A 16,718-nucleotide genomic window follows, 5' to 3' on the forward strand; every position below is an offset into this window, starting at 1 on the left:
GGAATCTGTTCAAATTGTCAAATTTCTTCAAGATTTAATGTTTGAACATTATACTAATATTCAAATGCGCCGTGTCAATGAGCTTAAGAAGATTTTCGCGAATATCGATGTTAGTGATAGTGGGAAAAGGACAGAAATATTAATATTTTGGAGTTCGAAAATTTTCAGAAGAAGGATTTATTCATGTTGCCAAGCATAAGCAAGCATTGTGTATTATAACGTACAAGCAATAATTAGTTTCAGTTTATTAATGTTTTTTTACAAATATTTCAAATCGTTAAAATTAAACAAATTAAAAGATAGAGTTAAATTCTATGGAGTACATAAAAACATTGGAGTATTGGAGTACAAATCATAATTTTTTGGTTTGATCCTATATAATATCTTTGATTATCCAAATTTTGATATAATCTATCATTTATAAGTTCTCTTGCACATAATTGTCAATTAATCATTAATATATTTCAACTTTAACAAGTATTAAGATTATTGTTCTGCTTATTAGTTATATTCCTATGATTTATAAAAGTAATTATTCTACCATTTGATCACGATGTTTATGTTGCAGAACATAATGTGCAGGTTGTCAAATATTTACAAATATTATTGGACAAAAATAATTGAAATTTAGATGACTAGATTACATTTTATCAAACTTTGTACTCCAATACTCCAATTTTTTTTGTACTTCATAGAACTTAACTCTTAAAAGATATTATATTTGATTACGTTGAATCATACGACGCTGAGATTCAACACATACGTGATGATGTTGTCACAATGTCACCCAGTTGAGTAATAGGAGACTCTTCTTGCATGAGAGAATTTCATTACTAGGAAAAAAATACAAATGTCTGAAGGTAGGCCTGCAACAAATCGAAAAAAAGAGGTCTGTAGTAAAAAACAAGAGTTTTTTTTGAAGTTGGTATGAATTTATTTCAATTTCAAATTATGTCCAGAACGACAAAAAATGAGGAACATGGCATTTGAAATTCTAAAAAGTCCGTAACTTTTCACCTGACATTTGAGATAATGAGATTGGACTTTGAAGTATATATATCTAACCGACCGTGAATTTTAACTCAAATCGGATTGGTTTTCAATTAGGTAATTAGGAAACATCCATCATCTCAAATGAAATGAAATGATGATCCAACATGCCATGAGCATCAAGTAATTCTTCTAAAATTGATGGATGAAAATATATTCTACTCTCTTCCCTAAAACTTCACTAAACAAACCAACACAACACAGGTACTATACCTTCTTCCACATATATCAACTCAGATGACTAAATGAGGGGGGAATTGTATTTGCTGATTTACCTTTTACTTACGCCTAAATGCACATTGCCCCCTGATTTCAAAATTTTGCTGTAATTTAAGTTTTCCGACTCTACCCCGTCAAATAAGCGTAGTTGGTCCAAATATCAAATCAAATACTGAAAACAATTCAAAGGAATTTGCATGACGTAGAAGGTAAAGTACACAAATCCTTCAAATAGAAAACAACTCTTTTTTAACTTCATCCAGCATGTGGTTGGGAAAAAAAAACACCAATAATATACATGTACTTAACAGCAGTCAGTCTATGCAGCAAGCACAAGCCAAATCCTAATGCCGGTGGTGCAAGCTACTTAACTGTTGACAAGAATTTTGTCAAAGAAATTGAGAGAAAAAATTACACAAACAGCAGATCTACTTGAAAAAAATTAAAACCCATGCAACCCGATACCGATATACATTGCTTATAAGGAAGATGTACATAGCAACTCAAGGTACCAACGCAATATCACTGAAGTATTCATGCTTGAGAGCACTCCTGGCTGAAGGTCTTTTGCTGGGATCCAAGCAAAGCATTTTCTGGAATACAAGACACATTCATAAGAAATTGTATTGTCTGCTTGTCAACTGTCATGCTATTGATATGACTCCAATTGAGTATCACAAAACTAAAATGATTACTTTCAATGTAGAATACATAAACAGATATACCAAGACATAAGCAGGAAGACTGTAGATAACTCGTGACAGTAGCAAGACATATGAGCCAGTTTGGGTGAGCTTAAAATGTTGGAAATTATGACTTAAAGTGACTTAATGTGACAAGCTGAGAGTTTAAAATGTCTGTTTGTGTAATTTTGACTTATTAATGACTCAGGGGTTATTAAAAATATAATAATAAAAAAAAGAGCGATTTATGTGTGACTTATTACTTACGGGTATTTTTATAAATAAGAAAAAAGTTTAAAGAATTAATTCATTGAAAAAATACCTCAGAATTCAGATTAACTTCTGGCTTTTAGCCAATTTCTGATTTATTTCTAAATTTAAGCAACCCCCCCCCCCCCCCCCCCCCACACACACACAAAAGAAAAGAAAATATAACAATGAAGAGGAGAAAAAGATACTGTAAATAAACATAAACAGAGGAGACTAAAACCATTCTGGCAAAATCGTTGAGCACATAAGAAGAGGTATATTTTTCAGCGGGTAATAAAAGCAAAACAATTAATTGCTCCAACTTTCTCCTCTTCAGCTCCGTGCCCTACAAAAATGCAAGTACACGTCCTGGTGGTAGGGCTTATAGAGCTCGAAGCCGACTTACAATTTGTTTTTGAAGTTAGTCTTTTCTTTTCTCATGAAGGTTTTGGACGCATCATGCAACTCATGGAAGTGCCATTTGATTGTCTAGATCTAGGTCTAGTTAATTCCTAGCTTGTTTCTTAGACTTCTAGGTTTCCAGGTTTCATATAATCTTCATTTTATTTAGCTTTGATCCATAGAGCACGTAAGAATTAAGATCATGATGAGGACATTGTATCTGATGTACCAATCCTTTCAATGAATAAAGAACATGATTACATAATTGAAAACTAATACTCTTTCTCTAGTATAGCTCAATCCATAATCATCACTTCCAGAGTAACCTGAGGGCAAGATACCGTGGAATATGAACTTATTTCCGGAGATGAATTAAGAAAGTTTATGAATAAGAATCAGAACTCACAGAAAGGAGATCAATGCCATCTGAGTCGAGATTTGGGACCACCGTACTCAATTCCTACAACGTGTTCAGAAAATAAAAGGCAGATATAAAGGAAAACAATCATATTAGTACAACAAAAGTAGCCATAAAGATTACCGTAGCTGGCCACTTCGGGAAGGAGGTCTTAAAATCAGGCAAAGATGCAACTCCAGGCCATGTATTCTCATTTGGAGTACCCATGATTCTTCAAATAATTTGATGGAAAGAGTAGAAACAACAGTTTAGGGAGGCAGAGACAATACATAATAGTATTAGAATATCTAGAACTACCCTTCTTGCAGAATTCTGAGAAAGGCTACTGCCTTCTACTACAATGGTCGCAGAAAATACTTGAAGCAGAATTACAAGACATGAAAGAGTAGGTACCTGAATATCCTATATAATTCATCGATTTCAGAATCTCCAGGAAACAGTGGCCTCAGGTTCACCATCTCTGCGAAGATACAACCAACTGACCAGACATCAACAGGTGTAGAATATTGGCGAGCTCCAAGGAGGATCTCTGGTGCCCTGTACCACAGTGTCACCACCTGGAAATATGTTGATTTTAGAGTGACCATGAAAGACAGCACCAGCTACTGTAGTCATAAAGTTCTTATTGTAGCTTAAAAATTCTAGGCGAACAGATTATCCATCACTGCAATAATACTCAGTAGCAGCCATCATAAATTTAGCATATACATAAAGTAACCCAACTTAGTTTAATCCTTAATAGTTTCAGTTGGTTTAAGATGAGCTGTAATGAATTTGAGCTTTAGCATATAAGCTATTAACCTTTAAACAAACTACAGAACTTTCTGATGCACTAAGCTAGCAGAAACAAAGAACAGAGTAAGGACGAAGAATCTCCATGACAATTGTCTAAACGAAAGAATCTTATAGCAGTTATAGCTGAAGTGCAAATAAAAAAATAAAGAAGAACACATAAATGTCCTAAATTCTGCTTGCCTGTTCCCATAATGGAAGTTAGAAGGACATTAAACTCTGATATAATCTATACAGTTTGGTTGTTAATCACGATTGAGCATAGATAAAAAAATATTGATTTACTTCTCTTGTCTTTTTTTTTTTTTGCATTAAGTTTTTCAATTTACCCTTATTTTCATTTTTAGAATACAAAGATATAATGCATTTTAACAATTTTAAATTTCTCACATGTACATATAATGATTACAAAAGAGCTATACAGATTACAGATAAAAACACATGTACATAAACTGATATAACACATTGTCCAGCCGATCTAATGTAAACAATCACCTCATGTGTGAAGACCCTAACAGGAATACCAAATGCTCTTGCCAGTCCAAAATCTGCAAGTTTTAGTGCATTGGTACGGCGATCTATTAGCAAGTTCTGAGGCTTTAGATCTCGATGCAGAACTCTATGTGAATGACAATAAGCTATACCGCGAAGCATTTGATAAAGAAACATCTACAAGTTAAAGCCAAATTATCAGTCAAACATTATACTGTGATCATGATAGCAGAACAGATAACATTAGAGTATGAATTTAGCAAAGTACTGGCACATTACAGATATGAAGTGAGAAAACAATGACAACCAAAATGCAGAAAGTACCTTCTATTTCATCTCTAATTGCATTTCACTTAAAAAAGTGAAATTCTGATAAGTACCGGGTTGCTTAGAGCAAGCCCAATGCAATGCCAAACTTAGTTGCATTGCTATAATTTGGAACCAAATGCAAAATAAAACACAACTCCAAAGGAGTTGCATAATTAGATTCCAATATGCATAAATGCATAGTCGGTTCAAAATTTGAGACCATGAATAAATGGAGTGCAAGTTAATGTACTCTAAATAAAAGTTGGGAGGACCGTACAAGTTAGTTAAATTGAAATCATTTGGTTGCACAAGGCAACTAGCATTGAAGGCAAGTTTTATTTTAATACCAAAAATCACTTTTGGCGCAATATTAAGGTAACAGGATGAAAACTTAAAGAACGAGGTATTTAACATGACTAGAATTTCACCAGATCATCAATTTAATGTTAAATCATTTACTCACTTTAATGATACGCGGATCCTTCGCAAACTCTGGACATGTATCCATATGCTTTTTCAAATCCAAGTCAAGATATTCAAAAACAAGATACAATCGCTTCTCACTGTGCACCACATCCATCAATCTGTCACCAATTAATCACAAATAAATCAAGAAAGTGTAAATAAACCGCAACACTACATCTACTAGCCTAACATATTGGAAGGTAACTAATATATCTGTTAAATGTTTTAGTGCATAACTAGAGAAGCCTGTTTTTATTGAACTTGCAAATCAATATTTTATTTCTAATTAAAAAATTAAAATTTAAAAATATTACGCGACGCGTTTAAGTTTTTGTTCTATAATCATTGTTTTGTGAACTTTGAAAGTGAAACTCGTTAAGGAGTTTGAATTAGATTTGTGCTGCACAACTATAGGTTTTATTATTCTAGCTTCATTGAAAAATTAAAAAGTAAATTAATAGTAGCAGTGTTGGATGAGTTTTATCCCATATACACCTCCACTTGCAGGTCAAAGACGTACAAGTAAATCCTTTCAAAAAAAAAAGAGAGCAAGAATACAACTGTCTCTATCCGGTTCCTACTTGAGAAAAACTTCTAGTAGGGATCATTCTATTATGCTACACCAACTCTATCAAGTAATGGTTTTCTTATATACATTTAAGAAATTTCTTCTATTTTAAAGATATCAGTTCAGACTTGAGAAAAGAAAAGATATCATGTGACCTATTTACTAGCAAGCTCATAAAATCAGAAGAATGTAACAGGAGCAAAGTGATACATTACCGAAGTTTCATCAACAGGTAGTTAAATTCTGAGTAGATTTCATGAAGACAAGGTAACAAAAACAAAAATTACAAGTCACCGCATAAAGAAGAAGAACAACTAGGCCAAAACTAGAGGGAATTAAGGATTAAGCAGAAAATTAAACATTTACCAGTCGGGACCCTGCATAAGCCAAAAGGCCTTTTAATTTTAGTTAAAATAAACGAGAAGGTTATTCTAAAGATTGTAAGTGCCAATATACCTGACAATATTATCATGTTGCATCTCTTTCAAAAGAGAAATCTCTCTAATAGCAGTGCTTGGGACACCCTCATCATCCTGCTCAAGCCTAATCTTCTTCAACGCAATAGTTTCATTAGTCACACGATCACGAGCTTTGTAGACCACTCCATATGTTCCTTCACCAATTTTCTCAACTTTTTCATACTAAAGTTCATTCAAATGTCAGTATTCTGTGCAAGCAGACAAAAGGAGAAATACATATACAAAACGATACAATCTATCTACCTGATCCATTTGGTCCACCACACAGATTGCAGTGAGTCAAGATAGCTCTAAAGTAAAGCATACACGTAAAACAAAATTGTCAGAATAGCATAACAGCAATGAATATGCGTTTCACATAAATCGTAAAACAAGAAATCACAACTGTGTAAAAAGACACCCATAGTGCCTATTGAAGTTAGCATCTCTGCCATCGAATCATCAATTCTCAGACTAGATCAATATATCATCATTTCATCAACCACGATCAGCATCATCATAAAACAGTCATTCCCAAACTTACGCCACACAGTATACTCATTCTGTTATGCATAACATTCTTCTTAATGCTAATCATTAATACACACTAATGAATCAGCAATCAGATATATAGCCGTGGTTTCATAATATCACACGAATTTCCAAACAAATATATCGTTCCACCACTCATTCCGGAACTTAAGCCACATTATACTATACGCCTAAAAATAACGATACCTGAACTAATCACACAGCTCATCACATTCTTATTAAAGCTAGCAAACATCTATGAATCAACATCACATGGATTTCTCATCATTTCTCTGTACATTATGCTGTTCCATTACATAAAATTAACAAAATATCCTAATTAAACAATTATTTAAATATAAAACCGCAATCAAAACGTGAACAAACTAAAATTTTAATCAAGTTACTGTAACTCATCATATCAAACAATCTAATGACAAATGCTGCTACTGATATTCAAGATCAACATAATCACATACAATAACAATTGATGTCTCATTGAGAAATACAAAGCACAGCTAATTTCGGAGAGAGTGATGGGGAGAATGTACCCGACTGTGAAGCGATAATTTCGGAGGAAAAACACACACAAAAAGTGGAGACTGTGTGTCTGTGTGCGAGGACTGAGGAGTGTGTTTGTTGGTGCATAGGGTTAGACAACCGGGTGACCGGGTCATGTGTATTGACTATTGTCAACATTAAAGTCAACGTTCTATGAGTTTTTAATTTGTGATTAGATTAAAAGTGTTTGATTGAGCACGATCGATAGCCCGGTGGTTAAGGGCTTATCCTCTGTCGTCCCAGGTCATGGGTTCGACTCAGGCTCATCCCGGAAAATATCTTAGAACGGATACTCACTTTGTTAGGCTATAAGTCATATTAGTCAAAAAAAAAGTGTTTGATTTATTTCCAAAATCGCGCCCCTCCCCCAAAACCACCGGTGAGCAAGAAACTAAGGGGCTGGTATTGTATCATGATTTTTAATGACTTTTATTGACTTTTAAAATCTAGGTGTATTCAATTACAACTTTTAAATACTCTTTAAAAGTAAAGAGGTATTGTATCAGGATTTTTAAAAAATCTTTCAAAGTTTGAGGTATTGAATTACAACTTCTAAAGAGTTATTAAAAGTCAGTTGTTATTCAATATATCAATGACTTTGGTGGAAAAATATAATTGATAGACTTTTAATGACTTTCTATGAAAAATTGCATATATTTTTTCAGAAAATTGTCATGCCATTCTTGAAAAGATTTGACATGACTTTATCTTCACTCAATTAACCGGTCGCTCCAACCTAGGGTTCATCCTCTGCGAAAAGTCTCTCCAATTCATCCTCTGTGAAAAAAGTTCCTTTTCTTCTCTATTATGATTCTTTATTATCATTGTGTTTGCTGTATTGCCATCAATAGTGGTAGTATTAGTGCCCAGATATTGAAGGATATTTCACTGCAGAGGACTGCTACATCAGTAATCTAGCTCTCCACACCTGGAAGATGAAAAAGAATGCATAAGGTTTATGACGAGTGACAAGTGCAACATGTGCTTTTACAAGCCACAAAGGATACGAGTAATTCACCTGTACTTGACCACTTGTTGCTTCATTAGCAAGCGTTGATTTTTAATATTACCTTCCGCACAGTAATGATACAAAGAAGAGTAAATGCCTGGGTAATGTTTTGCATAGTTTGGATTTTTTTTGCCTTTGTTAAAGATAATATGATACAAGATCACAATTAACATTATGTTTATAAATATGATTCAATAAACAGTATTATAGTATATATAATACAACAATAATACCTTGTACACTCGACTTTGTAGTCGCCAGATTTGTGAACATACACCCAACTTGGGTATAACAAAAAATCGAGAGGGTATAGCAAAAGGTCTATAGGATTTCAGATAGGCTATTTATGATTTTAATAAAAGTCTATTAAAGTATTTCAAAGTCATGAATTTGTAAAAAAAAGTTTGTTAAAGTTTTTAAAAGTCATTGTCTCGGGAGTCATGAATTGTTTTTGAAATCTTAAGAAGTCAAAGAGAGTCACTAAAAGTCTATAAAATCCATTAAAGTCATCCTCCCAAAATTTGTCATTAAAAGTCATGATACAATACCAGCCCCTAAATTAAAACCGATTGAAAATGATGAAAACCGATAAAAATATGTAATGGAGGCAGGGGAGGACGGAAGTTACTAGAAAGTGGGGTTAAGTGTGCTTGGATTATTTGGTTAAAATTGTTTTATCCGAACGAGTTCTTCCACCGGGTACTTTCTTTTAGTATCACTATAATTGAGTTGCTAATCTACTTCTATCATGATCATGATCCCAGAAAAATATATAAGTTTCATTGTAATCTAACCTTGTTTAAATTCAATGATATAATAATGTGGTTCATTATTAAATTTAAAGTATAGAGAAAAGTTCTATGTAGACAGATTTTTGTGGAGGCTTTAGAGACTTAATCACAGCCATCCATTTTTTACCCATCTAAGGGCTGCAGATATTTGTCCTGCACATTCGTTTTCTCTCCTTATCATGTCCTGCACTTCTAAATCGGTGAAGAACAAGCAGAACTTCTAAATCATGCATAACATAAATTAATAATTCCATAATATTGGTATTCAATCACCGAAATCTTAACAAATAAAAATAATAATTGCATACAAAACAAGGATGTAGTTGGACATTGGTATGATTGGCACTAAACTCATTGTCATTGTCCTGTAACAAATTGAATTTGTTGCAAGACAAAATAACACTTAAATATATCACAAACATGCGGACAAATTATTAATATTACACTATTAGGAATGCAAGACAAAGATAGTGTAAATTATAAAGATATTTTTCAATTAAAACCAAAACAAGAGATGCAGGACAAGAATATTAATAATACATTACTAGAAATGCAGGACAAAAAATATTTAATCATGTCCATTAATTGCCAGATTATTTAACGGTAGATCTTGTAGTCTCTAAGAACTCCAAAATTTTTGGTCTCCATTAAGCCCAACTCTTAAAGTATATATTGAATCAACATAAATTCTCTACTATTTCAATTTGGAAGTATATTTCTTATTTTTATTTATTGCGGTTTTAAAACCGAAATCGAACCAACTGAAATCGAACCAAGATTTTTTGAAACCGAAACCGATCCGGCTGTTCGGTTGCAGTTTCGATTTTCAATTTTAGAAATCGAAGATTTGTGGTTTCGGTTGCAATTTTACCGTAAAATCGTACCGCGCTGTCTCCTACCCAAAACCCCTCTTTCTAAGTAAAACATCTCCGATTTATTTATACGTTTTTGTGATCAACGTTTTCAATCAAAACAGATTTCTTGAAGCGGGTTTTTATGATTTGATATAATTATATTTCATTCAAATTCATTTCCTTTCCAATTGAGGTACTTACATACATATATGAGTACGTTTTCCATATTCTAATATTTAGATTTAGATGTATATATTTGCATATCATTTTATATAGCTAATTTCTTATCATTTTCAGATTTTAATGATCTTAATTTATCTCGTTGATTTGGGTTCGTGTGCATATGTTTTGATATCTTTCCATGTGTGTATATAATGTTTCGGTCAGTTATGAGTTCTTTTCTTCACATATTTTTATATTTTTGTATGTTTTCTTCACATATAAGATGATAATTTACGATGTTTGTTCAGAGTCATGAAATTTTTATAATATTTATTTTCGTTTTCTGAAATCATGTTTGTTAACCGTTGGGATTGTATGTTTTAATTTATTTAATATTTTTGGAATTTAGGATTTATATATTGTTTGGCAAGTGCAGTGGTGCCACCCATGTCGTCACTATTTCCGATTTCACCATCATCATCACCATTTGCTGCTGATATGTTTACAAAATCCGTTAATATTCTGATATACTATTTAGTGATATCAGTTATACATTTTAGTGATATTCGCTTTGGAAATTAGTGATGTTCGCTGTAGAAATTAGTGATATTCGTAAAATCTCCAGAACTTGATGCAAACTTCCAGATCTGTTTTTATTTGTTGATTCTGGTGATGATGGCGGTGATGGAGATGGAGGTGGTGGACATGAAGGGGGTGGGGCATGGAGGATGCGGGGGTGAGGGTTGAGATGGTGGAGGTCGAGGTCGAGGTGGAGTTATGGTGGAGGTAGAGATTGAGATAGCGCGCGGATGAAGGTGGTGGCGGTAATAGTGTTGAGGTGAAGGTGATGATGCAAAGGTCGAGATGAAGGTGGTGGAAGAGGTGGAGGTGTGGTGGACATTGGTGGTAGAGACGGTGGAGGAGGAAGGGAGGGATGGTGGACATGAGCGGGGCGGCAGGAGGCGACAAATGTGGAGGGAGCAGCGGACATGGTGTTGCTGGAAGTGGAGGCGTCGCCGGAGAAGATGGAGGTTGGTGGGTTGGAGAAGAAGAAGAAAGTGAGGTTTTTTGAGAATTTAGTGATATTCTCTTAGAAATTTAGTAATAGTTTGTAGTTTGTTGAATAAGGAAGTTTCTATTCGAGTAAGACTCTATATAATATATATAGAAAACTATGAGGTCAATAAACCGTAATTTACTGCTATTCAGTTTCGATGATATATTAATCCGAATGTTTTGCAAGGTTGAATATTGGTGGAGATTGCGCAAGAGATTTGGAATGATATGCAAGTGAATGGGTACTTGATTTTGTTGCATATAATATGTTGATTCATCCACTGTGCAAGAAAGAAGAGGGAAAGAAGCTTGCTATCTTGAATTACAATGAACCGCAAGTGCACAACAAACAATGCAGTGCCGGGTTCATTTTTCCGGTTTATGGTCAGCGAGTATATTTGGTTGAACTTGAATGGTTGAACCGTATTTTTTAGAACATGTATGATCGGTGTGTACACCATGACAAATTTCAATGGTAAAAATATATTTTAGCCAAAAAAGAATAATAAAGATTGGACCTCACAATATTAATACGAAAATTGCATATAAAACATCAATTGTTTATGAATGATATAGGAACAATAAAGAATGACTATGCACAAGAAAGAGGATCAAGGATACATTCATCAATGATATAACTCGTTGCTGGCAACATCCTGTCACGAAAATAAGTCTATATTTTGCTTAAAAAAATATTTTTTATTATAATTTTTTTAATATAAATATTAAAAAGGAGTTTCCTTATTTAACAAAAAGTTAAGAGTTTATTTTTGAAGAAAATATATTTATATATACTTCAAAAATAATTTCTTATTTTTAAAAATAAATTTAATCTAACGCGCGGCTCCTCCAATGTTACGCGGACAAGCACAATCCACATGTATGTTGTATTGACTTTTTTCAATGGCCTACAAAATTCACTAATGCAAGATTACAAATATAAAGTTGACTTGAGTATGTGTTTAGGTCACGTAGATGCCTAATTAGCTCCATAAATTTTATCTGTTTATCATGTATATTCATAATTTACAGTTTTCACTGACAAAACCTACCTATGTATATATATGACATCTACTTCGACATCTTTTTGGCAGGTCCAGTCAAACCAAAATAATACTAATAAAATGAAAATTTTTATGATTGATCTACATCCTAAGTAAGTGGTTAACAACAAAGACTTGAGGTTTATCACTTGATACATTACATAACCAATGTATTTGATTTCCATTAATCACCATTGATTATGCGCTTTCGAACTTTAATCTTGATAATTTTAAACCTTTTTACCGGCTTTGATTGCTACAAACTCTAACATCATGCAAGACTTGAGTCAGTCAGAGTGCTTGGCAGTTCAAATGTGTTTCCTCTCTTTTGAATCTAATGATAGAATTATTGAAAATTAGATGAGTTAATCCCATCTTAATTATTCTTTTTGCCTACCTATACTTAATGATCGGGAGAAACTAATTTGAATAATATAAATTAAATTATTTGTTTGGATAATGCTATATGGCCTGTTTATCTATTCAACACTTCTTTCATGTAGTGCTCCACACTCGCATATGTCTAAAAGTTCTTGATAGCAACTTTCTATAAATTTGTCAAACACATCCAATACTATTAGAAATTATCACTATTTGTAGTTTACATTTGTTGTAAATAAACTATGAATAGTAAATCAGTTTTCAATGTGTGATAGAGCATCCATTTCAGATCTTGTTCTCACTCACACCAAAGTAAGATAAATTAAGTCTACTTATATGAAAAAAAATTATTGGCAGTCAATTTTCACTCATTTCAAGTCTAATTATCTGAGAAGAATATTCATAGTCAAGCCAACAGTGATCATATTAATTTTATATAAATTAAGTACATCTCACCCTTATCCAAGAGTATAAAATCCTACTAGAATTTTTGCTGACATTTGAAATTAAATTTTAGTACTTAATATGATATAAGAGCTTAGTTTAGGAGGGACCTTTCTTATTTCTATTTAATTCAACCATCATTTCTCTATTTAATATTTGCAGTGTTTGGTCAGGTTTAAAAGTCAGCTTCTGAGTTTATAAGTTAGAAATATTTATTCGTATCATTTGTGTACGTAAAAAGTCAAAAAATACTTATAAAAAATTGAAAAATATTGATTTTTGTTTACTGATGACTTCTACTTATTTCCCAACAATTTAATTATCTTAGTTTATTTCCAACTTCTACTTCACCTTAGAAAAGTAGCATATATTTTAAACTCACCAAAATTGTCCATTATCTCTCAGTGTCCATAGTTTTATTTGTCATCTTGAAATTTTGAATAAATTCATTAGTTGACCATCCTCACACATAATTATACCACCTTATACATATCCGATGTTCTTGTTCCCATATACTACTATGAACTTTTCACCTTACAGGAAAAAACACAACTTGTCCATAAATTTATACATAAATAAGGCATTGCTGTGACACAAGGCACCTCGGTTTCTACTTGATATTGTTGTAAGATATTTTACTGACATGTTAAAAATATCTCGTACAGAAGAAAATTACAGCAGCCAGAGAAATTTAGTTACGTTCAAACATGTTTTCATGCTGCGCACCATAGGGATTAAATAGTATTTTATTTTTGCCGACCTAAGCTTGCAAGCCTAATTAGACCATTAACTTACCCCTAAGACTAGTCCACTCTAGTTAGGTTTATGAATTACTAGTATTTCTTTATATCTTTCTTGTATATTCAACTCTAAGTTGACGAGACACGGTCCAAAAATATTTAATACAAAAAATTCGATTAACGGACAGGAAGACTCGAGAGAGAGAGAGATGTTTATGAAACGGAAAAAAAAACAAAGGGAATAAAAACAAGAAATAGAACTTAAGACGAAAGGCTAATGATAGGCCCTAAATTAATAAACAAGATTTATGGTTCCTAAAGATTAATTTGATTTTCTGTATGATTTTAACCGATCAGTTACAAATGTTTCTAGAAGCAAAGTAATTTGGAATATATCTAAAAACATTACTTAAATATATCAGCACATAATCACCTAAACACAAGTACATAAAAGCAAAAAGAAAGACAAAAGATCAGATAGGATAACAAATTATACCACACTTGTTATGATAGAAACAAAATATATAGCACACAAATCCAAAAAAGTATATATAGTATAAAGCAAGCACTTTAGTTTAATTTAATTAATTACTATCGAGTAGGAGATCTTTTTGGAGTCCCTTCAATAATTCCATTTCAGACAACTATTCCGACCACTAAATCTAGAGTGCTTTCTTACTTCAACAGGCTTGCTCAAGTATTCATATATTATTCCTTAAAAAAAAAAAGGTTTGCATATATTATTAAACATGCACACGATTCTCTCTAGCTTTTCTCCTTTTTGAGATTTCATTCCGGGCATCTTCCGTGCATTCCTATAAAAAATATAAATAATTATTCATACAGAACTAGCTCATTACCTGGAATCTGAACATGTACGAGAGTGTGACGATTACATATCATTAGCAGTTTTGCCTTCCAAGCAGGGCTGTTCACGAACCGAGCCGAGTTTTGACCGAACCGAGCCGAGCTTTAATTTTTTTTCTGACGAGCCGAGCCGGGCCGAGCTTTTTTATCGAACAAAAATTGTGTTCAAGCTCGGCTCGTTAACTAACGAGCCGAACACGAGCTTGTTCGCGAACAAATACAAGCCGAACCGAGTAGAATCGAGTCGAGCCGAGCCAGAAAAAAAATAAGAACAAACCGCTAGTTGACTCTTAAAATAGCTAACCAAATAATTTTATTTTTTTTTAAACTTTGTTTATATCACTAAAATGTATATATGTTAACATCCATACGGTTGGATCGGTAAGAAATATTTTTTAAAATATTGAAACACTAAATTAGGATTAAACACTAGTTAGCAGTACTATTTAACCTTCTACTTGACTGTTAAAATAGCAAACCATATAAAATTATTATTTTCCGAAATTTTGGTTACATCACTGAAATATATATATATTAATTATATGTTGAATTCTGAGTTCAATAACATATATAAATTATAAAAAAAACCCCGAAAATATTACATTTTTTCGACTTTTAACGAGCCGAGCGAGCTCGAGTCGAGCTCGAGCCGAGCTCGAGCCGAACATACTAAAAGCTCGGCTCGAGCTCGTTTACTTAACGAACAATTTTTTGTGTTCGAGCTCGAGCTCGTTAACTTAACGAGCCGAGCCGAACGAGCTCTTAACGAGCTGAGCTCGAACTTGTTCGCGAACAGCTCGGTTCGTTAAACAGCCCTACTTCCAAGTTCCAAATGGTCCGGGAGATTTCATGCAAAAATATAATGCGTGATATCCTCGGCATGAGAATCTAGCTAGTCTGTTTCTACGTAAAATTGCAAGACGAGACCTTTTAAAGCTAATAATTTTTATGAGGAGAAATTATTTGATTTACTAGAGATTCGTCTCGTTCGATACTCTCCAACGATGAATATCTTTTACCTTGAGTTGATAGAGGTGGCAAAATGTGGTTTTGGTTTGATTTTGGTTCTTATAAAATGGATTTGGTTTGGATAAATGAACCAAAACCATTTCCAAACCATATATTCATGAATGTGGTTATGGTTTTAGTTTGAATTATGGGTAACTAGTTTAGTAAGTAAAAATAAATATTATATAATGAACAAAAATTAATATACTCAAATGACAATATAATGAATACTAAATATAACAATAGTTTGTGTGAATGTGTGAGTTGGTGTAGTGGTTCAAGTTCTTGGCTTCTCCAAGTAAGGTCATGAGTTCGAATCATGAGATGTGCATGTGTGATAACTAGAAAAAGAAAAAGAACATAATAGTAAGGTCATGAGTTCGAATCATGAGATGTGTGTAGAGTTAAAGAAATCTTAAAAGTGAGATCAAATGTGGTTAGATCCATATTTTGAGAGAAATGTGGGACTAGAAACCAAACCAAATCCATTTTTCTAAATGTGATTTCAAATGAATCCAAATCCACAAATTTGGTTTGGTTTGGATTGGTTTAATGGTTTTACAACCATATTGCCACCTCTTGTTGACATATAAAAATAAAAAATATAGTCAATCTCTTCAAAAATTCACACCCCAACCACACCCACCCCTTTTTTATAATTTTAGCAAACCTTTCGTAGATGGATAAATTTGTCAAACCTCTACAGGTCTGTAAAAAATTTATAGGGAGATTACAGATAATTTATTATCATATTAAACTGATATATTCTATTTATAACAATCTAAATATTGATACCATGTTATTTTTAAATTATAACCAACACTACTCCATATATGACCTACGACAACATCCAAAAAATGATGCAATAACCCCAAAATATGTTGCAATAGCCCGAAAAAGGGCTATTGCAACATAAAATTTAAGTTGCTTTTTTCGATGTTGCCCTAGGCCTCTATTGCAACATGATGGGCACCTACTGCAACATGGGGTTTTCTGTTACAATAGATATGCTACTGCAACATTTAACTACCCTATTGCAAGTGAAATTTTATGTTACGTTAGACTTTCTGATTTCAAAAAAAAGTGGGACCCATGTGTGGGTCCCATTTTACTACATGAGCTGCAACATTTTATTAATCAAAGGCAACATTGTTTACTGAATGGAA

The 16,718-nt window shown here is 32.9% G+C and overlaps 1 protein-coding gene across 2 annotated transcripts; it reads right to left on the reverse strand.

The window, feature by feature from the left end:
• Window positions 1–1,495: 1,495 nt before the first annotated feature.
• On the reverse strand, window positions 1,496–7,318 carry LOC108200675 (cell division control protein 2 homolog A). Of its 2 annotated transcripts, none has more exons than XM_017368908.2 (9): window positions 7,188–7,318; window positions 6,370–6,416; window positions 6,104–6,288; window positions 5,078–5,198; window positions 4,309–4,482; window positions 3,415–3,578; window positions 3,145–3,232; window positions 3,010–3,063; window positions 1,496–1,862 (listed from the first exon to the last, which is right to left on the reverse strand). In XM_017368908.2, exons 2-9 carry the CDS (start codon window positions 6,376–6,378, stop codon window positions 1,773–1,775), a joined length of 885 nt encoding a protein of 294 aa, XP_017224397.1. In that variant the 5' UTR covers window positions 6,379–6,416; window positions 7,188–7,318; the 3' UTR covers window positions 1,496–1,772. The 2 variants fall into 2 exon arrangements, with proteins under 2 accessions (XP_017224397.1, XP_017224398.1); XM_017368909.2 differs by having other exon boundaries at window positions 7,116–7,216.
• Between the last annotated feature and the right edge of the window lie 9,400 nt (window positions 7,319–16,718).

The sequence above is a fragment of the Daucus carota genome, chromosome 9, assembly GCF_001625215.2.
Source record: "Daucus carota subsp. sativus chromosome 9, DH1 v3.0, whole genome shotgun sequence".
Lineage (NCBI taxonomy): Eukaryota > Viridiplantae > Streptophyta > Magnoliopsida > Apiales > Apiaceae > Daucus > Daucus carota.

Bases quoted from the DNA above. Each gene is read 5' to 3' on its own strand.
- LOC108200675 (XM_017368908.2), bottom strand. The intron at 4,483-5,077 runs GTGAGTAAATGA...TTTAACTTGTAG, and splicing joins AGGATCCGCGTATCATTAAA to ATGTTTCTTTATCAAATGCT. The intron at 1,863-3,009 runs GTGAGTTCTGAT...CTTGTATTCCAG, and splicing joins ATGGCATTGATCTCCTTTCT to AAAATGCTTTGCTTGGATCC.